Source organism: Amia ocellicauda, chromosome 18 (genome assembly GCF_036373705.1).
Source record: "Amia ocellicauda isolate fAmiCal2 chromosome 18, fAmiCal2.hap1, whole genome shotgun sequence".
In the NCBI taxonomy this organism is placed as follows: Eukaryota; Metazoa; Chordata; class Actinopteri; order Amiiformes; family Amiidae; genus Amia; species Amia ocellicauda.
Window position 1 is genome coordinate 21,897,798 of NC_089867.1, and position 27,061 is coordinate 21,924,858.

At 43.9% G+C, this 27,061-nt stretch overlaps 3 protein-coding genes across 3 annotated transcripts; all 3 read right to left on the bottom strand.

The window, feature by feature from the left end:
• Positions 1–1,697: 1,697 nt before the first annotated feature.
• Positions 1,698–6,272, bottom strand: LOC136714133 (taste receptor type 1 member 1-like). Its single transcript, XM_066691444.1, has 5 exons — positions 6,000–6,272; positions 5,311–5,520; positions 4,289–4,495; positions 3,704–3,707; positions 1,698–3,041 (listed from the first exon to the last, which is right to left on the bottom strand). The coding sequence occupies exons 1-5, from the start codon at positions 6,270–6,272 to the stop codon at positions 2,134–2,136; spliced, it is 1,602 nt and encodes a 533-aa protein (XP_066547541.1). The 3' UTR covers positions 1,698–2,133.
• Positions 6,273–9,017: 2,745 nt separating this feature from the next.
• tas1r1 (taste receptor, type 1, member 1) lies at positions 9,018–14,484 on the bottom strand. Its single transcript, XM_066691445.1, has 6 exons — positions 14,468–14,484; positions 13,666–13,975; positions 11,104–11,880; positions 10,721–10,936; positions 10,418–10,538; positions 9,018–10,199 (listed from the first exon to the last, which is right to left on the bottom strand). The coding sequence occupies exons 1-6, from the start codon at positions 14,482–14,484 to the stop codon at positions 9,268–9,270; spliced, it is 2,373 nt and encodes a 790-aa protein (XP_066547542.1). The 3' UTR covers positions 9,018–9,267.
• A 2,481-nt stretch (positions 14,485–16,965) lies between these two features.
• Positions 16,966–27,061, bottom strand: aldh4a1 (aldehyde dehydrogenase 4 family, member A1). The gene is made up of 15 exons (XM_066690893.1): positions 26,895–27,061; positions 24,232–24,325; positions 23,661–23,753; positions 23,236–23,283; positions 23,007–23,162; positions 22,385–22,534; positions 21,978–22,052; positions 21,185–21,372; positions 20,814–20,887; positions 20,529–20,725; positions 20,253–20,300; positions 18,816–18,968; positions 18,167–18,288; positions 17,785–17,903; positions 16,966–17,653 (listed from the first exon to the last, which is right to left on the bottom strand). Exons 1-15 carry the CDS (start codon positions 26,933–26,935, stop codon positions 17,541–17,543), a joined length of 1,671 nt encoding a protein of 556 aa, XP_066546990.1. The 5' UTR covers positions 26,936–27,061; the 3' UTR covers positions 16,966–17,540.

Genomic DNA, 27,061 nt, shown 5'->3' on the forward strand with positions numbered 1-27,061 from the left:
ATTATAGTCTATGTATGAGCCTATTGTTATCTTATTGTTCTTGCTATCTTATTTCCTTTAACCACAGTAATTGGAATGAATGCGTCTTCTTTCTCTCACCCTCTCCACCTTATGAATGTGTCCACAGGCGATCCACTTAGTTATAGGACATAAATAGATCAGCGATTTTCCCAGAGGAACTCATCAACTGTGGGTCAATTATTCCGCCCAACATCTGCCCTGCGGTTTAACCCCTGCGACACCGCCTGCGCGGCCGGGTTCCCACGCGTGGCTATTGTTACATGGCATCTCTATAGGCATCCGATACCGGCCATATCGGTATTTTTATTTTTTTGATATTTTTGTATTACTTTTTCAGACTATATATAGTGTGAAAAAGTAATACATTTATTAATGATATATCATGAATACATACATTCAGTCCAGTTTATACACAACAAATACATTAGTGTATACATTTTCAAACAAACAACTATATAAACGTAGTTGTAAAATCTAGTACCAGTTCATATTAGTTAACCCTTTAATAAAACCAAACAAATACTACAAAATATTATCAAAAATGAATCTAGATTAGTTTAAACGGTTTGTCACCACGAATTACAATTCTAGCTGTTTGAGTATCTTACATTTACAATATAAAAACCATGCACATTTTAATACTCATGATTACAACTTTTCGAACATTCTTTTTTTTTTTTTTAATTAATTTCTAAAATTATTTAAAATCATCAAAAATAGATCATAATTCAAATGGAACAAAACCAATAACAACAAATAAATCAGTGCATTAATTAACATAAACTATAGTGCATATATGTAAAACAAATATAAATGAAAGAAATCGGTTCTACACTGATGCATTGTATTATGACGGTAATTGCATTGAACAGATCAGAACCGAAACAGGCCACCAAAACAAAACCAAAAACAGTCCAATGCATTTCTGGTTTGTGTTCAAAACCGTCAACGCACCAGAACAATATATGAGCTCTTTAAGCAATCAAATAAAAAATAATCAAATAATAAAACTACCCGGGTTGTAGATGGGTGTGGGACCCGCACAGGGAGCTCGGGGTCTTCATTCATTTCAATCCCAAATATCTACAAAAAACCCTCGTTTGGTAATGTCGCCAACTAGCCGGTTATTTCCGCAGTGTGTCGTGCCATTGTTGTCTATGATATTAAACTTTGTTTCAATTTTCATGAAAGAGACATCCTGTTGAAAAGCTTACCGGGCGTTTTCTGCGGTGTTGTCTTTTTCCAGTGGGCCTGTCCTGAGCGCCAGCCGCCATTAAAACACAGATGAGGTCAAGTGGCTGAGTAGACATTTTAATAATATCACTTTCAATGTATAATAAACGTATTGGCTCTTACACAACGTAAAAGTTAAAAATACATTGTTCACATTTCCAGACAACTCTAACACGATTGCCTCGATTTCAGCAAACTAGTTAGGGCATTATGGTACTGTTAATTGTTTTGAACATGGGTACAAACACTTTCATAGCTTGGATTTAGGGTAGAACATGTATTTTAAGAATAACGTACACACGTAATAATTTGTATTTAACTGGAATATGCTCAAGGAAGTATAGACCTAAGCTAATTCATAATCTGACAAAATCTGAAAAATAAAGATTCAAATCTTGAACGGTTTTTGCAGTGTTTTATTAATAAGTTAGAACGGACACAAAATTACACACACACACACATAAAACCGCTTATTCTCAGTAGGCAAACAAGAAAGTCAAAAAAAGCTGTAGTTATTACATCTAGTGCTTTGGTTATCATGGGTCATAACTAAATAAGTTATGATCCCAGAAAAATCATCCAAATTTGGGAATTGATTCTATTCTTAAACAATAAAAGATCATAATAACAATAAATAATGAACTTTTTAATAACAAAGTATAGTTTGTCAGCAGGTGACAGGTCTTTTGTAAAAAGTATAGAAAAAGTGTTAACATGCAGGTTAGTATCAGTTATAGTTTGTAGATGTGTGTAAGCAGCTGTACTACAATTTCGTTTAGGAGTATTATGCATAAGTGATAGTATGTGATAGTAACAGTAGTATCAAATCAGTGATACTATAACATGTACTGTATACAGATTTTGCTTTAGACCCTCATTCTAATGTGTGGATTTCTGCATGGTGTACAACTGAATGCAGCTCTGAAAATGGGCCGTTGTGTTCAGCTCTGGCCTTAAAAGGATGGCGTAACACTTGGGTAGGAAATAACTCCCATAGGCAGCAGACACGTTCACCAGAGAGCAAGCGATGTGGAAGTCCACCGTGTCTCCCTTGTACACCGTAATCACAGTCATGTAGGAGACTCTGGACACGATGCAGATGAACAAGCTGAACGCGATACACTTAGCCTCGTTGTAGTTGTCTGGTAAATTCTTCCCGGCATAGGAAAAGACGAAGCAGAGCAAAATCAGAGCCGCGTTGTAGCTGAGATTTAAGAAGGGGTTGTAGGTCTTGCACGTTAGTAAAACCATGTCTTTCTCAAAGTACTCCGGGACCGGGACATCCCCAGTAATGAGGTAAATGGAAATCACCACCTGGGGGACCGTACACAGAAAGATGAGGACATACTGGCCCCGGTCTTTGATCCAGAAATCGCAAGCTTTCGGGAGCTTGGCAGCCAGTTTGAAGATACACAGGAGCTGGCAGGAGCGCACGGCGATGCAGGCCAAGCAGACAGTGAAACACAATTCGGAGAGAGTGCGGAAGTGACATGACAGCGTGGAGGGCATGCCGAAGTTACCGTACAGGCAGATGCAAGAGGACAGAAGGGAGGCCAACATGATGAAGGCCATCTTGCCCCCGGAAGACCGCACCACCGGCGTATGGCGTTTTAGGGCGAACACGGCCCCTGTGGCCACCACCACCAGGAGCACTGCTGAAGTGGACACCAGTAGCCCCACGCCAATCCCACTGTCCCAGGACAGGTACCGCAGTGTACGCGGGAAGCAGCGCTCACTCCCCTGTGGAGACCAGTGTGCCTTGGGGCAGAGATGGCAGTTGTACTCATCTGGAAAAGAGTGTCAACACTTATAACACATTACATGCTGGTCCTACAATTGCCAGGCCTATCCTATACATGCAGTGAAGTCTTGTTTTCGAGATACCCTCAGTGTGTTCAGGATACTCTCATTCTTAACTAAAACTTCCTCTCTTTAGAATACTCTCTATAATCCATTTCCAAATCTAATTGACTTTCAGTTTTCATGTCCCCCCTGGAAGACAATGAGTTGCCCTGGACAGTTTTTCATGATGTACAAGGTGACTGCCTACCTAGAGACATGTTTCCATCTGGAGAAATACTATGTGGGATTCTTGGATTTTTATATTTTGGTAATAATACAAAAACAAAGTTCTATGCACATGTTCTTTGCTGTTAGTGGTAACTTTTTGTGAACAATGGGAAAACCCCCCAAAAAAGCATGTTTCCTAGCATAAGGTGCACTCTGGTGCAAATACATTGATCAGTCTGCCCCACTGGGCAACAGCTGAGCGAGACTTTTAAATCATGAGGCTGGCGGCTGAATGCAATGCAAATGAGAGGGTTTTACACACCACTTGTGTTGAAGAAAGTTCCTTCTGGGCAGACTTTACACTCCCAGCAGCATCGGTGGAGTCCTGTCTGTTGTTTTCTGTGCCCGGGCTGGCAGTCATCAGAGCACGATGATTTACCCGTCTGGGAGAGAAGCGCCAGACAAGCAGAGCACTCAGATTTCCAACATACGGGTTCTAAAGCTACATTTTTTGAAAAGGTGTTCCTTTATAAGCCGCTAAATTAAGTTTCTTGAATAAAAGAAAAAAGCATTTCGTAAATCTGTAACTTTTTTGAGGCAAATAAACAAAATGTGGTGTGAATATTTGTGCAGAACACCCAGATACTGGTCTTTTTATTGAATCTTGGGCTTTAGTTAATCCCATACTAATTCAATTCTGTTTGCACATGAGCTGTGGTTCTACTGATATTAGGGTTAGAGACGTGATGGGGTATTACTTAATAATGATCTTGACACACATAGCTTCAGTTATTGAGATATAGAGAATTTGCTGCAAAGTGGGGGATTGAATTAGTCACTTCAGTGCTGTTATGTGTTTTTAGTGGGTCAGCCCTTATTGATATGTAAATGAGGAAGTTTAAGCTTTTGAAATAGGGCTACAAACAGAATATGCTTGTATATCAAGTCAAGGTTGCAAACTTTGTTGCAGCTGCTCGTGATCAGACAGGGAGGCACCGACTACAATTTAAGCTGTGAACAGTACCTTGTTCCTCAGGAAGAGGACCCAGTTTTCATCTATGGACTCTTGTCTAGTTTTCTGGCTGTAGACACCGATGCTCTTGAATACAAACTCGCTCCCCTGGTTTCTCAACAGAAGGATGTCATAGCCAAAGGGAGGATCTCCATTCTCATCGTAGTAAACCGACTGATTGAAGAGAGAGAACTGCACCTTTCTCATCTCCACCAGCAGCTGAGAGACGGCACAGACATGACCAGAAACCACGAGTAGTCTGTTATTGATTTGCACTTCACAAAAATCAAAACGTATGTTAAATAAAAATGTCAAAGTGTTTAAACACATCTGCTGCGTGTGTGTGTGTGTGTTTTAGCATGGCTGGGGAGCAACACAATATTACACCAGTAGTGTGGAAAGTTTAAATGGACAGTTTTCACTGCCTTTGGCTAGTGTGGGTCAATAATGAACTTTGAATTAGTATATACGCCCAGATAAATGAAATTTTTAGTTTGTCTTACCTCTTTGGGCAAAAAATCTCTTTTAATGCAGTTTTTGGAGTCGCAGCTGAGCAATTTATGTATGCCATGGGCAATAGTGTACACAGCAGACTGCAACCTTAACACTTCCTGTGATATCTGTTGTGCAGAGAAGTTCACTCTACAATCATCACATTGTGGTAGTGTGGGAAGCCCATCTTTAGTGAGTGGCAATACCGGCGGCTCCGTGTGTTTTTGAAGTCTGGCCATGAAATCTTCAGGGACCTGCACTTGAATATTTCCAAAAACTATAAGGGTGCCCAGTCTCTTGTATCCAGGTATTTCTAATATCATGGGTATCTTCGACAGTGTATCACTGCTGAGCCACACTTTGTCTCTCAAGGCTGGCTCTCGGAGAGCAACTGTGTAGAAACCCACAATACTCTTAGAGACAGAGAGGATCACAGCGATCTTCGTTTTGAAGAAAATCATTTTCTTGACTGACTCCTGGGCGCTTGCCTCTATCTCCTCATTAGACCCAATCGCTAAGACCCCCTTGTACGCGACACAAACCCCGTACTCAGGGGCCAGCTCAGTAAAGCTCTTACCCACATCACTGCCGTAGTCATCGGCACTGACCAACAGAGACACCCATTTCCAGCCAATCCCTTTCAAGAACTGCAGTATTGCCAACACTAAATTCTTGTCATTGGGAGTGGTGCGCATGAACGAAGGGTACAGCTCCTTGTTACTCAGTTTCTGGTTGGTGGCTGAGGCGGAAATCTGTGAAGAAAATAATGTCAACCAATCGAATAGCAGCATGAAAACGTACTGCAAAGATACGTCCTGACATGATGCCATAGCTCAGCTTTGATTTCAACCCATAAACGACTGCGCTAGAACAGCACTTTTTCACACTGAACAACGGAGGTTCAGTTCACAAGCATCTGAGTTTAATTTGCTATATTTGCTGTTCATTACACCACCATTATATTTCTGAAATGTTACATTGTATTCTATATATGATTTTATACCACAAAATACAAAATATAATGTTTCCACTAAGTTACTAAGTTGTTAAGTCACATTTGTGCGGGGGATGTCCTCCCAAAAAATAAATAAGACATATTATAGATATAAATACATTAAATAATTAATACATTTTCATTGTCTACTTTTAGTTTCAAAATCTGGTGTGCTGAGTGACAAAAGTCACAGACAGAAAGAGAGGCTCTTACCAAAGGTACTTGAAAAGCACCAACAATTCCGCCTATTCCCAGAGCCGTGGCACTGTAAGAGGGTCCGAAGATCGCCTTGATGTCGGTCTGCTTCTTGTACATCAGTGGCTGCGAGTCCACGTACATTGTTTTCTTGTTGCTCAGGAACAACAGAGTGGAGTCCAGGCAGTCTGTGTCGAGGGAGCAGTCCAAGACCTGGTAGCCCAGAGAGATGTTGGGAAGGAGCTGAGTGGAGTTGTTGATTTCGGCCAACGTGAGGTCCAGCAGCTGAAGAATCTGGCATCCGGCCGCATACATTTTTTCACTGCGGGGAGAGAGAGAGGGAGAGAGATCTGTGGAAATCGCTCATTGTGTCATTGCACAGAAATAAATACATGTATATTATTTTATAGGTTTTGCCAATGTCTCCATATTATTCAACATTTCAATACAGATATTTGTATATATAGATATATCCATAATGCGACTGGTTTTTTGTGCTAGGGCTGGTCGTGTGGGTTCTTACCATTTGCAGTGTGTCATATTCAAGGTGACGTGTGAAGGAGATTGACACAAGGTCAAAAGTCCTCCAATGAGATAGTCTCCAGGCTTATTGAACTTTAGGGGCAAACACGCTTCTTCTGGGTGTTCTTCATCCAGAGACCAATCACCTGGGAATAACAGGAGGAAAAGAAAGAGACAGATCATTGTTGCAATTTTAAATCAAACCTCAATGACAGAACACCTGAATCACCAACTACAGCTTAGTAGCATTACCTGAGATTTCTGCTCAATCCTGAAACCTTTTATACAGGTGTGCATTTGAATTTCATATTTTCCATGTCTTTGCATAACCCAAAGTGGTGGAAGTGTTTGATTACATGATACAGATAGATAGATAAACATATGTATGCTGATGCTAACAAAAGATGTTTTCCAAACACTATTTGGACTATTTGAACATACATTGATACCACCACTATGGGTGATCAATGGGTGATCAAGTGCACATCGGTACACAAAGCTGTTGAAAGGATCCAATCACTTTTATTAGCATTGTCATCTATAGTGCATGTGTAAATTCACATAACAATCCATTTTCTTTAGACACTGATCCTCCTAGAGATAAACAAAAAATTATCAACTTTTAAACATAGAGCTGGTCCAGGAACAAAAACGTAAATTAAATTGAAAAGGAAGCAAACTTTCCCTGTTGGGCACATCATCATGAGCAACTATTTTTGATCTTGATGTTTACAACGTTTATTTGGTTTTATGCTCTTTGCACACTCATGCTTCCTTGCTGAAGGGGATTTGCATTAGCAAAGTATCACTCTTAGGATTTGCATGATGGAAAATGATGTCACTTGTAAGCCCCATCCTGTGTAACTACAGCAGTCTGATTTTCATATGGATTTCAATATCACAACTCTCTGGAGTATCATTATCTCTGTGGATAGAAAGGTGGGCACATTTTCCAGTCCATATATTCAAACGTTCAAGATGCAGCTGCAGTCATGTGTTTTCCTACGTACAGTGTATGTTTTCATGTAATGCACAATCTTCCTTTACTGTGTTGGCATTGAAGCACAGCTGAAAGAAAACGCTATTCCAGATCCTTGTAAGGGCTCTGACGGGACAGTTAGTGAGCAAAAAGTGTGGCACTCATGTTCTTCCATTTAAATACAAATTATGTATCTGATGAGGGTGGCTAGTTTTCTTTGGTGTTTTTATTGTATTCAAAATTAAAAATGCTAGAATGAATCAGTCAGTTTGACCAATCACACACAACACAAACACAACACCCAGCAAAGATTTGCAGGGATAGGACACCTTTATTGTTTGGTGACAACATAAAACTAATGACTCAATAGTTTTTTTCCAAGGCTTCTTTGCTGCTTTTAAAGGAATATGTGTCATTATCCCAGAGGTGATCTGAGGAACTAGTGCACTCCAGAGCATGCTTCGAATTTGGTTGTTTCTGAGAATTTTATTGCTTACAAATTGAGGCATTGTTTATCTAAGGGAATGTCAATGGGAGGCTGAGACCCCCAATGGAGGTGGACTGTGGCTTCAGGCTCAATAAAGCTCTTGTCTGGTACTGTAGATCCCTTTCATGTGCTTATCAGTGTTAGTGGGGGAGGTTTCTTTCCTTCTTCCCAGGATAGATCAGTGACAATCCATACACCTTGTTCCCTTTCATGTGCCTGCCACACTCCCCAGCTCCCAGTACAGTATCAGTATCTACCCAGGAGGGTGTGAGGGTCTGTGCAAGGTGGGAGGGGAGTCTGTCTGTGTCTCCTTCTGTAGCAGCCTAGTGTGGGAACCTAATCAAGGCCTGATTCAACACCTTTCCTACAGTTTGACATCTATACAATGGGGGAGGGGGATCAAGATACGTATATATGAACTATGCTGAATTGCCAACGTGACTCTCAGAAATTGGCTCAATAGTTTCTAAATACACCTTTATAAGATTCTGTCATTAAAAGGTTCTACTTGATCGCAAACCCTGGAAACCCACAGACACCGATGCACCTATTAACATGCATGACTTAACTCAAGCTTTTTTCTTTCTGTCTTTTCAATCATCCCCATTAGGCAGAGGCTAAAAGCGGTTTATTGTTCGACAGCGCTGGTTTTGCTGCCCGGGGTTTTTCAGTGCGTGCTTTTTGTTCTCTGCCAGTTGCCCTCGTTCAGTTCCCGGTTCTCCTGCCAGTTTGAGCCGAGTGAAGGGTACCTGTGCCTCGGCATAAGCTCCAAGAAAGCACAAAGAAGACAGTGGAACATCTGCGAGAGCTTCTGGAGAACGAGGCTGTAAATCAGCCGGCCCTTTCAGCCGCAGAAGACGCGCAGCCCTGCCAACAGCGGGCACACATGCCCGAAGCCAAAGGGCACAGGCTGTTGGAGCTGCCAACAGAAGGCATGGCGCTGTTTTGCAGTCTGTCGTCATATGAGCCTTTTCTTCTTTTCATTTTCAATTTCATTGCTCTTTCTTTTTCCTTTTAAACAAAGACAAGCACACTTAAAACCCACAGCAATCACTAAGGGGTAATATCTGAACATGTTCTTTATTATATTTTTTCCAGAATAGAGATACAAACACTGTTCCAACAATATTATCACGATCTAAGCCCTATCTTCAAACCAAAGGCCACTAACTCAAACAGAAGACTCTGATGCACTACAACAGAATGGAGAAGAACACACGGCAGCTACCACAGCCACAATTACAAAGCACACAGATCGTTTTCAGTCTTTAATCGGTAAAATGTACATTCACTCCAAAACAGGAGACTCTCTTTTCTTCCCCTCAATTCTCACTCTTCTTCGTGGTGTACATCTGAATGCAGTTCTGGAAATGAGCCGCCGTGTTGAGCTGGGGTTTTAGCACAATGATATACACCTTGGGCAGGAAATAACCTCCCAGAATCCCCAGCACACTTGCCAGCACAGCTATGACATTGACAATAATGCTGTACTTTCCCCTGCTGACAATATAGACAGTGGAGAAGGCCAGCCAGGAGATGAGATAGACCAGCAGACTGAAGGTGACACACTTGGCTTCGTTGTAGTTGGCGGGCAAGTCTTTCCCCAGGTAGCTGAAGGCAAAGCACAGGAAGCTGAGCATGGTGATGTAGCCGAGCTCCAGCATGGAGCCGATAGCTTGGGCCCCACTGCACTCCAGGAGGATGGCGTGAGGGTAGATATTATACACCTCAGTGGGGGATGGCTGCTCCTCGAGAACGTGCATCAGCGAGATGAAGAGCTCGGTGGCAGCCGAGACGATGATCACGATCGAGGGCCCGTTGTTCCTGGCCCACACCTCGTAGGCCCTGGGAAGCTTGGCGGACATCTTGAAGATGCACACGATCTGGAGGGAGCGCACGGCCATGCAGGAGAGGCAGACAGTGAAGCTGAGGGTGAAGAGGGACTGCTTGAGGATGCAGGCCAGCAGGGTGGGAACGCCAAAGTGGCACAAGGTGCTGCAGGTGGCCACCGCCAGAGAGGCCAGCATCACCAGGCACGTCCGCCCGCCTGCGGACTTCACCACTGGCGTGCTCAGGTTCACCAGGAACAGGGCCGCGGTGACCAGCGTCAGGAAGAGGGTGAGAGCAGAGGCCAGGAGCAGGACCACCGACACCCAGTCTGCCCAGGGGAGGTACACCACGGTCCTGTTGGTACACCTTTCACTCCCTGACAGCGACCACTCATGAATCAGACACGGCTGGCAAAAGGTCAAACCTGTGAGACAGAAGAAGAATGAGAAACAATGTTGGTCAGTTTACGTTGTCCTTAACTTTGCTGAAGACAAGTCATAAGGGAAATGTAGAAGTAAAGGCTTGTGCTTTGTGTGCAAAGTACGCCATCTTCTGGAGAAGGACTGTACTACTGCTGCCATTTCCATGTATGTCTTTTGTTTGCCCACTGAGCAGATATTGTAACTGGCATCGCCTACTCACCAGTCTTATTGAGGAAAGTGTCAACTGGGCAGATCTGGCAGTCAAAGCAGCAAACATGAGACCCAGTCTGAAGTCTCCTGCTACCTTTGGGACAGTCTGGGGAACACAAGGACTGCGGGACCTGAAACACACAGGCTGAACTTCAGACACATGCAGTGGACCACGTCTTGACCTTCAAGTCCTGTTATATTAAAATGAGAACCTGGTAACTTTAACAGCTGCCTTGCCCATTTCATCTTAATATGTTAACCACTACTACAGCTATCAGAGGACAGATGGATGGATGCTCAAGTCCAGACTCACTGTGCCCTTGCTGTCCGAGTTCCAGTTGATGAGGGAGGCGTTGATTTTCAGATCTGCTGGGTCAGGGCTGAATGTGCCGACCACCCTGAGGGACAACTGCCCCCCTGCCCAGTCCCAGGCCATGATATCATAACCCGTGGGGGGGTCTCCATTCTGATCGAAATACATGGATGTGCCACCCACTGAGAAGTTGACTTGTTTCAAGTTTTCCAAAAGCTGGAAGAAATGTTGCAAATATTAACAAATGAAAATAAAGTGTTTTTTAATCTAAATTGTAGTTTATGTTAGCATTTACTGAGGGAAGTTAGAGGTGCAAAGTACAGACAAAATATAGTAACACTGCTCTTCTAACTTCCACAAGCATAATTGGTGTGCAGACTCACATTAAATGGTTGGACATCCTCTTTGGCGCATTTCCCCGAGTTGCAGCCCAGGGAAGAGCGCAGTGCATGTGCCAGAGCATACACAGCTTTGTAAACGTTGTAGGAGGACTGGATATCATACAGTTCTAACGGTATGTCTCTGGTGGTCAATGTCTGGATGTGATCACAGCCTTGCAGGCACCTTAACCCGTGGCCGGCCACTTCACCCGTGTCATTAGATGAGTTGCCAGTCGCATATGCTGCCGCTTCCATAGCGAGAACTCCAAACTCTTGGAAGCCGAGCATCTTGGCGGTTTTGACCCCGATGCCGAGGACACTCCCGATGGTTTGGATGCCAGGCAGTCCAGACACCATGGTGGACACTGACCAGTCTTCCGAACCAATCCACACTTTCCCCGTGACGTTCTGCTCCACCACCAGTTGGAAGAAGCCGGTGGCAATTCGTTTGCTGGAGAAGACCACTATGGTGTTGACATGGGTCTGCATGATTTTTTTGATCATCGTGATCATCTGCTCTCGGGTGGAGTCGGTGTATTTGGGAATAATGCCCTGGTAGGCAATGCAGATGTTGTTATCTGAAGCTACTGTGGACAGACTCTGCAAGCCATCCTGCCCGTAGTCGTTGTCGCTGCCCAGCAGAGCAATCCACGTCCAGTTGAACCTGCGCAGCAGCTGCACAATGGCCCTCACCTGGTTATTGTCGCTGGGAATCGTGCGGAAGAATGCGGGGTACAGCAGTTTGTTACTCAGCATTTGGTTTGAGGCCTCATAGCTGATCTGTAACATTAATATAGAGTCAATTATCTGTTGTTGACCTGTTTATGTGTGTGTAGTAATACAACCGAAGCTGTTTGAAATAAGTTCTTATGTTTGTTAGCTTTAAGAACGTGTTTACAGTGGAATAGTAGTAGTAGTTGCAGTATTAGTAGGTGCATTGATTAAAATAAAAAATACAAATCTTTGGTCCAATACTAATAATGACCACAGGATGCCGCCCCAACCTCACAAGTACAATACGGTGATGTTAATCTTTCCCAGCCTATAAAAGGAGAGCTTCTTTCCAGGATTGCCCAGTCATTGTTTGAATAAACATACTTTGCATACCTGAAATGATACCAGAGTCCTATTAGTCTTTATTAGTAAAAATAAAGCCTAGACATCTAATCAAACATAGTAGGTACTTTAAAATCATATACTTAGATTTCAGAAAGCTTTTGATAAGGTTCCACACCTCTGATCCTCAAATTGGAAGCTGTAGGCATTCAGGGTAATGTAAGTAGATGGATTATGAACTGGTTGATGTATAGAAAGCAGAGGGTGTCGATTAGAGGAGTTGCTTCTAACTGGAGTGAGGTTGTTAGTGGAGTTCCACAGGGATCAGTACTAGGGCCTTTGCTTTTTCTAATCTATATTAATGATCTGCACTGCAAAAAATACGTCTTATTAAGTATATTTATCTTGCTTCCATGCTAAAAAATCAAACCATCCTTAAAATAAGATACATTTCCTTAACAAGCAAGATAATAACACTTGTTTCTAAGAAAATATGCCTTGAATATGTTGTATTTTGTCTTGTTCCATTGGCAGATTGTTTTCACTTATACAAGACACATAAACAAGATAAATATACTTGATAAGACTTGTATTTTTTGCAGTGTGGACTCTTGGGATAGTTAGCAAACTAGTTAAAATGGCTCAGCAGATGTTCAGGTTACTCAGGTTATTCAAAGGGACTTAGATAATATTAAATTGTGGGCCGACACCTGGCATTTGAAATTCAATGTTCAAGGTAATACACACAGGTAACAAAAATGTCCACTATAATTACACTATGGGAGGAATAGAACTAGATGAAGTAACGCATGAGAGAGACCTAGGAGTCTATGTGGACTCCTCACTTTCTCCATCCAAACAGTGTGGGGAAGCAATAAAAAAGGCAAACAGAATGCTAGGGTATATTGTCAAAAGTGTAGAATTGAGAACAAGGGCAGTGATGTTCAGACTGTGCAATGCACTAGTTAGAGCTCATCTGGATACTGTGGACAGTTCTGGGCTCCACACTTCAAGAAAGATATCGCTGCTCTAGAGGCAGTTCAGAGGAGAGCAACCAGACTTATTCCAGGTCTGAAGGGAATGTCCTACTGAGAGACTGAGGAACTGAACCTTTTCACCCTGGAACAGAGGAGACTACGTGGGGACTTGATCCAAGTCTTCAACATCATGAAAGACATCAACCACATCAAACCAGAGGAGCTTTTCCAGATCAGCAGGGACACACGCACCCGGGGACACAAATGGAAATTGGGCTTCAAGGCATTCAAGACAGAAAACAGGAGACACTTCTTCACACAGAGAGGCGTCACTATCAGAACAAACTCCCCAGCGATGTGGCTGAAGAGACAATTTGGGAACATTCAAAAACAGACTGGATAGGATCCTTGATCACTCAGTTATTAATGGATACCAAACGAGCACGATGGGTCAAATGGCCTCCTCTCGATTGGACACTTTCTCATGTTCTTAAGAGTTTAGCTCACATTAAATAGATAAAGAATTTCTCACCTGTGGCATCAGGTAATATCCCAGTGTGGTGGCAGAGGTGAAGGCATAGCTGCTGCTGTCGGGCCCGATGATGGCTATAGCTCTGGACTCAAGGGTACCGTTGAGCTTTTTCACATTGTAGTAATTGGACTGTTGGACCAGGAGGTCAATGGTGGCCAGTATGCTAGCAGGCTCGGTGCAAGTGTCATAGATTTGGTAGCCAAGGGAAACTCCTGGAAGCAGGCCGTCCCTACTGCTGCCATTGTTGATTTCTTCGATGGTGAATCTCATCGCCTGCATCAGCTGGTAGCCATGCTTATTGAATGTGCCCCTGGGGACGAAAATAATTAGAGCCAGTACAGTCACCATAGTAAGGATGCAGCTGAATAGCAAAGAAAAGGGACTGGACAAAGCTAATTAGTGGTGAAAGTGTACAGGAAGCAATGAGAACCAGGCTTGTGGAACATAAAATAAAATAAATCATTCAAATAGCTAATAAGCATGTATTTTCCCACCCTGTGAGACCGAAGAAGTGTTTCTGTATTGAAGACCCGCTATGTTTGATTAGATGTCTAGGCTTTATTTTTACTAATAAAGACTAATGGGACTCTCCAGTCTATGTTGGATAAACACTCTGGTGTCAGCTCAGGTATGCAAAGTACGTCTATTCAAACGATGGCTGGGCAATCTGCAGCGCCTATGTAGATACTGATTTAAACAATACAAATAAAAACACTTGCCCCAAGATAGGCAAATCATTTCTTGGAACTAAGCCTAAAACCATCATCATAATAAACAAAAACAGATTAAAAATTGCATTTACCTTCGGCAGTCGTCCATTTCCGGCACAGGTTTTGTGGACCTGTCCGCGTTGTGCAGAGGAAACAGACCCGCTATCACATAATCCCCCTCCAGCCAGAACTGAGAAAGAAGATTGGGCCTCTCTGCACCCCCCTGATCCCAGCATGCCCAAAACAGAAGCCATGCAATGAGGCAAGGGTGGCAGAGTCCCATAGCTGGCGTGAAGATGGATGCCCCGCGGGTTCTGGGTTCGTCTGCAGCTCCGCCGGAATGCCGTCTCGTCTGTTCTGATGAGCGCTAATTTCAGGGCAATGTTTCCTTTTCTCTTCCAATATTTGCATACTTTCAAATGTTTTCTTCTTAGAGCAGGTGTGACAGACACTAAGTAAACAAACCTGACCATCAAGTCAGCTGCTAATGGAAATTTCTCAGTAACTACACCAGCAATACTTTTATTTATATATTTGTTTCTTTTTTCTTTCTTTCTATATTAACCATGACTTATGAGCCGAATAATCATCACACGGTGGACTGTAGGGGTAACGAGACAGAGAGGAGAAGTGGAAGTGGCATTCTGAAGGTTTTCTATCTCAGTTAAATCAAGAACCTTTTGACTGTAGAGGGCTGATAATGAAAATTCGCCTTTTAGGTGGGACCCCTACTTTCATGAATGGGACCATTGGGTTTTTGAAGACCACTATGAAGACAGGACCTTAACTTCTCATCCAAATACAACCTTCTAAAGGACAACATCTCCCATCTCCATACTGGAGTGTTGACTTGTAATTAGGTGTCTCTAGAAAGAAAGTCTATCTGCAGGAACACAACCGTCTGTTGCACAACTCAACTAATTTCCCTCATGACGAGCTCATTCCTAAACCCCCGTCTGTGATCTGGACTGATCTCCAGGGAAATTGCTGTGTTTCCATTGTGCCTACACCCCAGCGCAATCCCACAGGTGCAGCACTAACCACAGTTTGCATGGCATCGTAGGACTGGGTCTTAGCACAACATTCGGCAAAACATGGTGAACATTGCAGTGCTGTTGGGGCAACATCAGCAGTCTTTCTTTGGATGTCTGTGCTTAACTGGAAAGATTTTACACTAAATCAAATATGTCACAATATGTCTGAATGTGGGGAGCGTTTGTTTATTACCGTGGTTCTAAACTGCAGAAAGTGCATCAGTGTGCACATATGAAATAAATAAAAAAATGAGAAATTAATTTAGAATATGGGACTCACGTAAAGTTCAGCACTTTCTATCAGGGTTCTTCTGTAACAGAACAGGAAAATATAAAACTACGGGAGATTTCCAGTTATACAATATTGTGAAAAAGTATTTGCCCTCTGTCTGATTTTCTGATCTTCAACCAAAACCTAATATTAGCTAAAAGAAGAGTGAAAAAATAACAATTTTGTAATACTCATTTAATTTACTTATTAAAGAAAGTTACGCAACACCCACTGCTCACCTGTTAAAAAGTAATTACCCCGTTACACTCAATAACTGCTCAGGCCACCTTTAGCAGGAATAACTGCAGACAAACGCATCCTGTAGTTATAGATTAGTGTCTCACAGCGCAGGGCACAGGGACTCTGCCCCACTAATCCATGCAGAACCGCTTCAACTCACTGACAGTTGTGGGTTTTCGAGCATGAACATTTCAGGTCCTGCCACAACGTCTCAATTGAGTTTACGGCTGGACTTTGACTAGGCCTTGCCAAAACCTGAAATGTCTTATTCTTCAGCCACTCTGCTGTAGACATGCTTGTGTTTGGGATCGTTGCCTCGCTGCATGACCCGGCTGCTCTTCAGTTTCAGCTCACGGATGGGTGGCCTGATGTTCTCCTGCAAACTTCTCTGGTATAAAGAAGAATTCATGGTTCCTTCAATGACCAGTTGTGAACAGTTTGGGATTGCAGCCATAACACAGACTTACTGCAGTATATAATACTCACCCAGGACACAGGGACTCGGCCACAGTAAACCAGTGTGAAGCACTGAAACATACTAGGTTTGTGTCTGATTTGACTCAAGTGCAGGTGTTTTTGGAAATCCGTCAGCGGTTATGCTTGACCATTAATGAAGGGCAAACAGATTCGGGTCCACTGTAACTTCACTACACGCAATGCACATTAGACGGAGACAAAATGTGTGAACTGACACAGGCGTGAAAGATGATTAAGTTACTGGGTGAATCGCTTTTAGTTGCAAATGAGTTGAATTTGTAAATCATGCAGGGATGAAAGCAGAACGATCCTGACTGTCTGTTCTCAGTCGTCATCGATGTCACACCATTATTTTAATGTCTGGGGTGGTTCTAGCTGAACTTATATACACACTGTGCATATTTAAAGTTGCATTTTTCGTGCTAATATCACCACTGGAAATAAATGTTTGAAGATAAATTAAATAGGCTGTTTAACCAGAAATCATTGCAGTTCGAAGCAGGTGAACTCTTTCAGAACCTGGATGAGATATGAAAACCAGAGAAACGCAAAACCACACAGACCAGTGTTCAGTGCACCACCATTGAGACATTTATCTTCCATACATTCATACAGCAGCTCAGGTCAGTAGCACAGGATTTCTGCCGGATGTTCTCACTGTATAACACTGATAACTCCGACAGAGACAGATGTAGTCACGATACATTAGCCATGTCAGTCTGTTTCTCTCTCTCACCCGGAACTACACACATCAACGTAAACAAAAATAGCAGATTCTTTAGTTTAGTTAAAATCTATTAAAATATAGAGTGCAATTACACTGTATGTCATAACTCTTGCCTATGCTGCACTGTCTGCACCTTTGCCAACCCACAGGAGGGCACACAGAAGGGGGTGAGTCTTAACCTTCACCGCTCTGGCGCAACAAGCCTAGCTCAGCGATTTCTAAGCCATGTCCCGTGCCAGGGCTGAGGCAACGCTTTGAAATGTTAGCAACACTCCTTCATCCAAAAAAAAAGAACATTCTGTATTCTCTGTGTTTCACAAGATCAGTAGTAAATTACTAGAGTCCAGTCAGCTTCTCGGGGGTAGGGGTCAAGTGGGTTCTGGCAGAGCTTCGGAAGAGTGAAGTGGGGGTCAACCTCAACCCATGTAGGGGTACTTCCAGTCTGTCAGCGGAACGTTTGTCTCCTTCACCACCTGGGGAGAGGTCCACCGCAGGACGTAGTGTTGGCCTCCCGGCTTGTCGTTGGTCCCTGCGAACAGCGAGTGCCCAATCAGAAAACGCTTCGACCGCAAACAGGACGTAAAGCTTCGTGAGGAGCCGTTATGAGTAAAGACCCATCCCCCCCCACGCCGGGAGCCAGCTGGCAGCGGGCGGCCTCACCTGAAGCTCTCGCTCCCCCGAACGGCTGCTGGCCCACGATGGAGCCCGTGGACTTGTCGTTGACGTAGTAGTTGCCCGCTGCGTTCCTCAGAGCCCTCGCGGCCTCGTCGATGACGTTCCTGAAACGCACACAGGAGAAGCAGCTTTGTGACTCAACCAACACCTCGCCGTACATCTCCGGCACATCACTGATTTACATCGCATTAAATAATGTACATGGGACGGCCTGTGGTGGGGATTATTTTGTATTCAAAGCCAATCTTCTGTTTGAGCATTGCTGAATGTACTGTTGGCCAATTCTTTCCATTTCCCATGAAGGGCAGCCTCAACTGAACGTGAAAGCGTCATAAACGTCATTGACTTGCGGCATTTGGACACTTACTTGTCTTGGGCAAACACAGCTCCCGTTAGGCTGTAGGGGGACGTGTTGTCAATGAGCTGCAGTACCTCCTTGTAGTCGTTCTCGGGATAGACATACACGGTCAGCACCGGGCCGAAGATCTCCTGCAGGACAGAGCGGGATTGTAAACACAGTACCCGTCTGGAGCGTACAGACACAGAATCTTTAATCTCACAGGCGCCGCAGCCGTTCTTGGCACTTGTATTCAATTCCATCGCAATCTATTCTTCTCAAACTCCTTTCTTTAATTACCAAAGTGGCGTTCGGCATCGGGGTCAATGAAGTAACTGAGTATGGATCAGATCGGGGGAAGACAGTCCTGGAGGAATCTAGGTTTTGTAATGCAAGCAGGCGTGTTGGTGCGTGTGTGAAGCGTGTGATCTGGGGCTCAGCGCCGCTTCCGTTACACAAACAACTTAGAGAGCGGTTGATTGGTCATCCACTCATCTGGACGGATTTGCCTGCTTAATCCTGCTGCCGGTGACTGTTAACGTTAAACCTACAATATTGTGTAGGGATCACAGAGAAACTCGGAACGGAGCTACAGGAGGTAGAGGAAGGGGATTCATTGTACGAACTGGGGGTTAATGGAGTCAGGCTTCCTCGGGTCTCCTTACTTGTACAAACATACCTCTTTCATGATGATATCCTGTGGGTCCTTGGTCTCAATGATAGTGGGCTCCACAAAGTACCCCTGCTTGTTGTCACAATTCCCCCCCGCCAGAACGGTCAGGTTTTTAGAAGTCTTCGCATGGTCCAGCCACTTCTTAATACGGGCGAAAGACTAGGGAGAGACACACATGTATGAGAGATACAGACGGGTGACAAATTAAAGGAAAATCCTGAATAAATTAGTGGAGGAGCATAATGAATGCAGATGCCTCCAAACAGGTGTACTGCATGATAAAATTAAGCATTTTACATCCTTATTATGCTCTGTTTTATGTATACAAATGCTGAGCAGGCCTAGTTGACCTCGATTTTGGATCAAGAGGAAAGGATCTCAGTGACTGTGAAAGAGGGGTCATTATTGGGGCACGAATGGCAGGAGCTTCAGTAACACAGACGCTCGACTGGCTCGTGTTCTGGACAAGCGGGCGAGTGCATGTGTGGGACACCAAGAGAACAGTACAGGCCTGACTGCTGGACCCCTACAGTGAGGGGGTCCGGAGGCTCTGTTATGCTGTGGGGGGCATTTTCCTGGCATGGTTTGGGTCCACTTGTCCTCTTAGAGGGAAGGGTCACTGCAAATCATTACAAAGTTATTCTGAGTGTTCACCTTTATCCTATGGTGACACATTTCTATCCTGATGAGAGTGGTCTCTTCCAGGATGACAATGCCCCCATCCACAGGGCACGAGGGTCACTGAATGGTGTGATAAGTATGAAAATGATGTGAATCATATGCTGTGGCCTTCACAGTCACCAGATCTCAACCCAGTTGAACACCTATGGGAGATTGTGGACCGACGTGTTAGACAGCGCTCTCCACCACCATCAACAAAACCCCAAATGAGGGAATATCTTTTGGAAGAATGGTGTTCATCCCTCCAGTAGAGTCCAGAGACTCGTACAATCTGTGCCAAGAGCATTGAAACTGTTCTGGCGGCTCGTGGTGCCCAACACCTTACTGAGACACTTTATGTTGGCTTTTCCTTTAATTTGTCAGTTGTCTGTATTATTATTATTATTATTATTATTATTATTATTATTATTTCTTGGCAGACGCCCTTATCTAGGGCGACTTACAACATAAGTGCAATACAAAACTGTATATGTATATATATTTCTTAAATCTCTGAAAGCATAAAAATACAATCTGCCTGTGTTTACTTTCTCTGTATGAAGGAGGGAAATACAGAATGCACAAGCGCAGCGGAAAACACGTTTCAGCTCGTTTTGTTTATTCTTCTCTCCAGACCTCTTGTGCAAAGAAAACACGTGGCTCGGTCAAGGAAGAGACAGGTCACCGCAGATACGACGCTGTGCAAACAATACTCATGTGCTACAACAGACTGATGTATTAATCTGTGAAAATATAACACAGTACAGCGGTAATTACACGCACCTTGTCGTCGATGACAGCGGAGAAGAACGTACTGAAGTCCTCCACAGGCTGAAGAGAGAAAACACAGGTCAAGAAGAAGCCAAATACAGATATTTGTCTATTATAATATATACTAGTTATCTCAGAATTAAATCTTAATAAGGTTGTGTGAATTAGGGTTTCGTTTTGACAGAAAGGTCATGAAATGGTCTTGTGTTTTAATGCAGGTTGATGTAGTGACCTCAGACATCGTGATTTAGAAAGAGACCCTCAAAGGCCGGCCTGCGCGGGACTCACGTTGCCCAGCTTGATCTGCTGATGCACGGCGAGGAGCCCCTGTTTGATCTGCGGCCACAGGGAGTCGGGGACGTACATCCGGGAGCAGGCCGAGCACTTCTGCCCCCCGTACTCGAAGGCTGAGCGGATCGTCCCCATCACCACGCTCTGGACGTCCGCAGACTTGTGCACGAAGTGGAAGTTCTTCCCGCCGCACTCTGAGAGAGAGAGGACACAGGGCTTTAATTCGTCCACGCGAGCTCTGTGCGTGTCTCGACTGGGCACGCGGCTCGAGGGGGGCCTCACCTCCTGCCACGCGCGGGAAGTTGCGATAGCGATCCAGGTTGTGCGCCACCTGCTTCCACAGCCGTTTGAAGGTTCTGCAGAAGAACACGTTTGGGATTCAGTGCTTTGTTTCGCAGGTCAAAGTATGGCTACAGTACATAAATCCAAATCAGGTAACACAGTTGGATAAACACTCACTAAATGGAAAGTCTCTATTGAAAATATACCGCTTTAAGCACTTTAAGGGGAGGAAGCAATAAAAGGATAACTCAGATGCTCCACATGTACCTGTAGAAATGAATTGTACACTCATCTGCTTAAGATTGTGTATTGACTTGGCATATGAAATATTGTCTTTAAGAGAAAAAGCAAGGCCACAGGGACAGACTCACGGTACGCTGCCGGTGAAATTGATGCCAGCCAGGTGCTCAGATGCTGTGATGGCGTCTCCGAAGATGGGACCGTCGGCCGGCACAAACTGGATGATGTTGGGAGGAAGTCCCGCCTCCCGCAAGACCTTGTAGACAACATAGCTGGCCGACATGGCGGTGTCGCTGGGCTTCCACAGGACTACATTCCCCTGGCGAGGACACCGAGCCCGTCACCCTCACAGACAGGGTACTTTCAACAGCTCTGACATCCCCCACCCACTAGATACGCTCACATACAGCTGGTCCTTGACAAATTCCCAATTAAACCAAAGCGCCATGCAGAGAAAATCATTGGAAAACTATACAGCTCTGGAAAAAATTAAGAGACCACTGAACATTGATTTCTGAACTTGGAGTGGTCTCTTCATTTTTTCCAGAGCTGTATATATTTTCTCTGGGAACATGATATGTTATTTGAGAAAGAGACCGGTCCTGTATCTACTGATGTTACAATGTACTTAATCCCATTATTTGAATAAAATCAAATACAATACAATTTGAATACAATTTGAATATAGACTAAAAACATCCATCCATTATCAATAACTGCTTCAGACAATACAGGGCGTGGAGACAAACAGAACAACTTTCATCTTCACAGAAACATATTCTCTTGCGTGGAGCTGACTAACTTCCCCGATTCAGATATAAAAAGGCTTTAAGTCTCACTTTAAGGCGTTGTGTACCTTGTCAGAGCCAGTGTAAATGCTATTGGGAGCCCAGGGCGCATCTTTGCCAGCTGAGCCAGACTCACCATCAGTGCTGGAGTTCCTGCCAGGTTTCCGCCAATCGCAGTGAAGTTAAACGGCGAGATGGCAGCTACGAACCCCTGACAAGTGGAAAACCTCAGTAAATTAATATACAACACAACCATAACACAGCCCACACATTCATTCATTTTATTCCATCTAGTGACAAGAGATCAATAAATAAGGTTGCCACTTTTAGCGGCCAGTACCCCAATTGAAGCTACACCCAATCCAGAATTCAACTTCAGTCAACCAAGTCCAAACAACAACTGTAACACAAACAGAATACCACACTAAATGGGCCACCCACCTCCCGGCCCCAGCCCACCCCTCAATCCACACACCCTGGCCTCAGCTGTTAAAGCGGGAGTTAAAGTGGCGACTCCCGGTGTGTGCAGTAGGTCGCTCTCACCTCCAACCCTCGGTACAGCATGGTGTTGGTGCTGCCCTCTCCCGGCAGCGGCTGCTGCTTCTCCAGGTCAACAGCATGCTTGGCGTTGAACCGGAAGAAGTCGATCAGTTCTGGGGCGGCGTCGATCTCGGCCTGCACCACGGTCTTGCCCTGCGAAACGCACAATGTCTGAGCCGAGACACACACATGGTTCTCTCCTCTCACACGGGTTTAAAATCACAAGGAATCCTTTTAAGCGATCCAGGCTGGGTCTTCAACAAACAGATTAAAGGAGAGGGGATTTGTGGGCCGCTGGCAGGATCTTTTATAGAGGATTGTTGGCTCTGAGCGTTAAGTTTTCTCCTCTGTTTTACAGACTAAACAGTTTAAATGACAGAGCTGGTGACAATTGCTGGTGTGGTGAAGGAAATGCGTTCAATAGTTGTTGTTTTTGTGTTTTGTTTTCTTTGGATTTCCAGAGAGGGATTTTTTGTAATCCCAACAGTGATGACAGGCTTTGGAAAAAAAACCTGTCCATCGATGGAGGCAGATGTCATCACTACCTCCACCGATGGACAAGCCAGTGAGTGGCACGGTGGAAGAGGCCGGTGTTCAGGCTGAGGACGAGGGTTTCACACCGTACCTGGCCGATCATTGTCTTGGCCAAGATCTCCGCTCTCCGGGGTCCACTGATCATGTCTGCGGCCTTGAAGAAGATCTGGGCTCGGTCCTGCACGGGCGTCAGGTCCCATTCCCTGCGAGCTGCGACGGAGGCCTGGATGGCTTTATTCAGCAGTTCCTGAGGAAATACAACTCTCAGTGAAACATACTGACTTGTGATTTAATAACACTGGCTATGCTTAAAGACTCACCTTATCAGCATAACAGAACTTGGCCACTTTGTGCGCATGTTGGAAGGGCTGGAAGACAGGAAGCAAAGCGAAACTTCAGGTTGGATACATGTGGGTGCGCACAACAAACAGCATCACCAGCTCTTAAACGCACACTATGGCTCCTTTCCCAGACAATGTATAGATGCTATGCAAAAGATAGCTGCTGAAGATAAGATTCAAAGGGATATGCCATGATCTCGACAGATTACTCTCAGGGCTGCATTAGGTTGCATTTTAAATCATGTAAAATAGTATACTTGCTTGGTGATGTAATCCAGTTAATTCAGAGCAATTTAAAACCTTGAATGGTCTCAACCTGAGCATTGCAGTTGTGCGATAAGAGCTTTGTGGTCTGTCATATTCGTGTCTTGCCCTAATTACAGGAGATTGGGAAAATCTCTCACCGAGAGTTGGTATCTTATGTCTTTGGTCCAGATTTGTTCGTCTCCCACCACACAGGGGATTTCCTCCGTTTTCCCCTTCAGCTCATTTAGGGCCTGCGTACAAGAATAAAGCGATTAGTGGGAAAGCAATGGCGGTGGATCTGTTTAAAGACGTGCATGCATGTGTCTGGCCTGCATATAACCGCTTCACTGAGATTAAAAACCCTTCATTGTTACTCGTGAAAGCAGAATATTAGAGACTTTTGCAGCAAAATTAAACAACGCTGACTGCTTTTTAAAGGTAACAAGCCATCCACACCAGTATTAGCCGTGATGCTGTGGATTCCTCGAGACAGGCCAAGATCAGTGTATTTGTTATTACCTCCAATTTGCACCATGACCTCCGATGTATTGAGTCACATTGACATAACTTATGTATCCACAAGCTATATCGGACACCAGTGCTTTACTACTACCAGTAACTATAGTGGTATAGTACTGCTACTAAAGAAACATTGTTCTTCTTCTTATTATTATTATTATGTCTAAGGGGGGTGTTCGGGGCGAAGGACGCCGTTGTGTGTGAGTTTACCTGTATCAGAGCCTGTCTCTCTGGGCTCCCGTCTTTGAACTCTAGAATGGGCTCATTCTTCACTTCCACCGCAGCAAAGGGGAACGTCCTGAACCTGCCGGCAGGGGGAAGGGAAACCAAACACGATTAATGAAACAGAGCCCAGGATGACCCATCTTTTACATCTTCTGTTTCCCTTCAGAGGTAGTGAAGGAAAGTATTGCAGCATCCTACGTGGACTGTACACAGAATCTGTTTCCTAGTGTCCACTGTCTGCTAAGATTACAAAAAAAAATTAACCATTAAAGATTTAGTGCTACTTTCTCTTCAAAAAGTGAAGAGAAAAAGCCTACTTTGTAAAAGCCACATCATAATTCTCAAAAAGATGTGCTTAACGTCTGTCTGACGTATTATTTTTGTAAACTTTGGGTTCAGCAAATTAATGATTAAGCCTAGGTTAGTTATTATATGAAAAACACTGACACCCGTTCGCTTTCACAGGGAACGGACTCAATCTGCAAACCAGTAAAAGCCTGCAGTTCCCGAGATTTGACCAGGGATGAAAAAATAAAATAAAAGATAACATAAGCCAATTTGCAGCTTCCAATTCTCTATTGATCTGCCATGAATCCAGATAAATCCAACACCTGTTTATTAACTATACACAGACAGCTGGTCTTTGTCACAGTCTTTCACAGGTCAGCAAGAGCCAGTAACTTGGCTAAACCACAGACTGTCTGCAGGGTGGGGGGGGCAGCGTCGGGTCAAAGTAGAAATGGCTGGGACTCAACACTGTTATTCAGAATAGTCTAGCGAGTCATTAAGATGTCAGAAAACTTATCCAATAACTATCAGTTCACTAGAATCCCATTGGAGTTGCACACTTGTAAGTCGCTATATTGAGAATTATATATTTCCCTAAACACAACTGCCATGTTTTTTTTGTGTTTCTTTTTTACAAGTTAATATCAGTATGCCTTTTAAAAATGAAATCAAGAGACCACAACTGTAATACAATGCATTTTAAACACTGGCCCGCGAACACACACTCCACATCCCCTGCCAGGGTTAAATGCAGATTACCTTTGGATCTATCACAGCATTGTAACGTGTTGTAAACATCTGTATCAAATCAGCTCCTGTTGTTATTATAGAATACTAGTATACAATGCTTTCCTGCCCTTGCATGACCTGTTAAAGAAACCACCACAGTGGAAAAATTCATCAAACGATATTTGTTCTGCACACAGTCTGAAACACTGTGTAAAAACCCACGAAGGTCATTGGCTTTGATAACACCAAGTTGGTGATTTTGTATTATTTTGTCTGTCATTCTGAACGAAATGTTTGGCCAGTGTGTCCTGAATCAGAAATACACAACTGGACTGCTATATATTGTCTTTTCATTGTTAAAAACACACACACACACATATCAGTCTACATACGAAAGAAAGTAAATGAAGGTTGTGCCAAGTTATTCTGTTTATATCCCTCGATGCAATGAAACCACTGGGCATCTGCTTTCAAACAGCAGGTCCACAGCTGCAGGAGCGCCTCACTGTGACTAATCTTATCTATAGGCTTCCCAATGTTGTAAAGCAATTAGCCTAATACCACCTATCTAAACTTTATCTTTCATATCTTTCAGGTTTATAGGATAGTTATTCTACATTATATATATATATATATATAACACCCACACACATCTATCTGATAAAGCCTGTGCATTTCAGTCACAACTGACAAACTCTCCAACTGTCAGAAACGCCATTACTCCCAAATGTTAAGGGATGTGTGGCAGAACATGTCATTAGTATTGCTTTAATAATCAAGCAATTTACTTTTATTTTATTTTAAGTGTATTACTTTGTGTCTTGTATGATATAAAGTGTGTGCATTCACACATTAAAAATGACTGCTGTCATAATTGGGCACAATTTTCAATCATGCCTTTTTGTGCATGGTTTTGTGTAAAGGTTTTTGTGTCTGTGTGTTTCTGTGTGGTATGTCAATGACAGTAGCTGAAGCTGAATGTATTAAAAATTAATATCAGGTAGTATGACCACCCTTTCACACTGATCAGCTGATTTGGCAAACCGATGTGTTGAGTGAACTATAAGAGCCGGTTTAAACCAGTCCACAGACCTCTCCTCTCTCCTGGCCTGGGGTTCAAATCACCAGTTCATTCTGTACTAGGACCTGTCTGGATTATTGGTCTTGCACACAATGCAGCCCAGTGAGCATTCAAAGCATGCAACAAGCGCTGCAAAGGGAAAAGCAGGTTAATAGCGAGATGCTCCTCGTGTGAGTCTGGCACTTTCATACAGCTGTCGTTAAAGGCGGTATTTCGCGGGAGGGGAACTGCACTCCCTCTACTCCTGCAGCTGCGTGCTTTCCATGTGCAATTACGACACAAGCCCAGGAACTGGGGCTGCAGTGCATACCGGTGGCATGCTTCACAATGACACGTTCCCCGCCATAGCACGTCTCTGTTGCGTAACAGTAGCAGCACACTGCTATTAAGTGACAGATCGCTTTTTGAACCTGCCACACCGGCCCCCCAGCCCGGGACACACGGCACACAGCACCTCTGCCCAGGAGCGACAGGCTGAGACCCGTATTGATGAGCGAAAGTGAAAGGCAAGTCAAGGAGAAAGGTGGGACTGTCAAGTGCAATTACATACCCTCTCCAAGACCGCCAGACCGCCGCCCTCGCACGCAGCATGTCGCAGGGAAAAGGCTCAATAACAAATACAATAAAAACAAGCAGACGAGTGTAAACGTCGCAGGGATGCTTGTGCCGCGAATCTGCACAGATAAGGAAGTGCACTTTTATTGCTCCTGGTGGGAA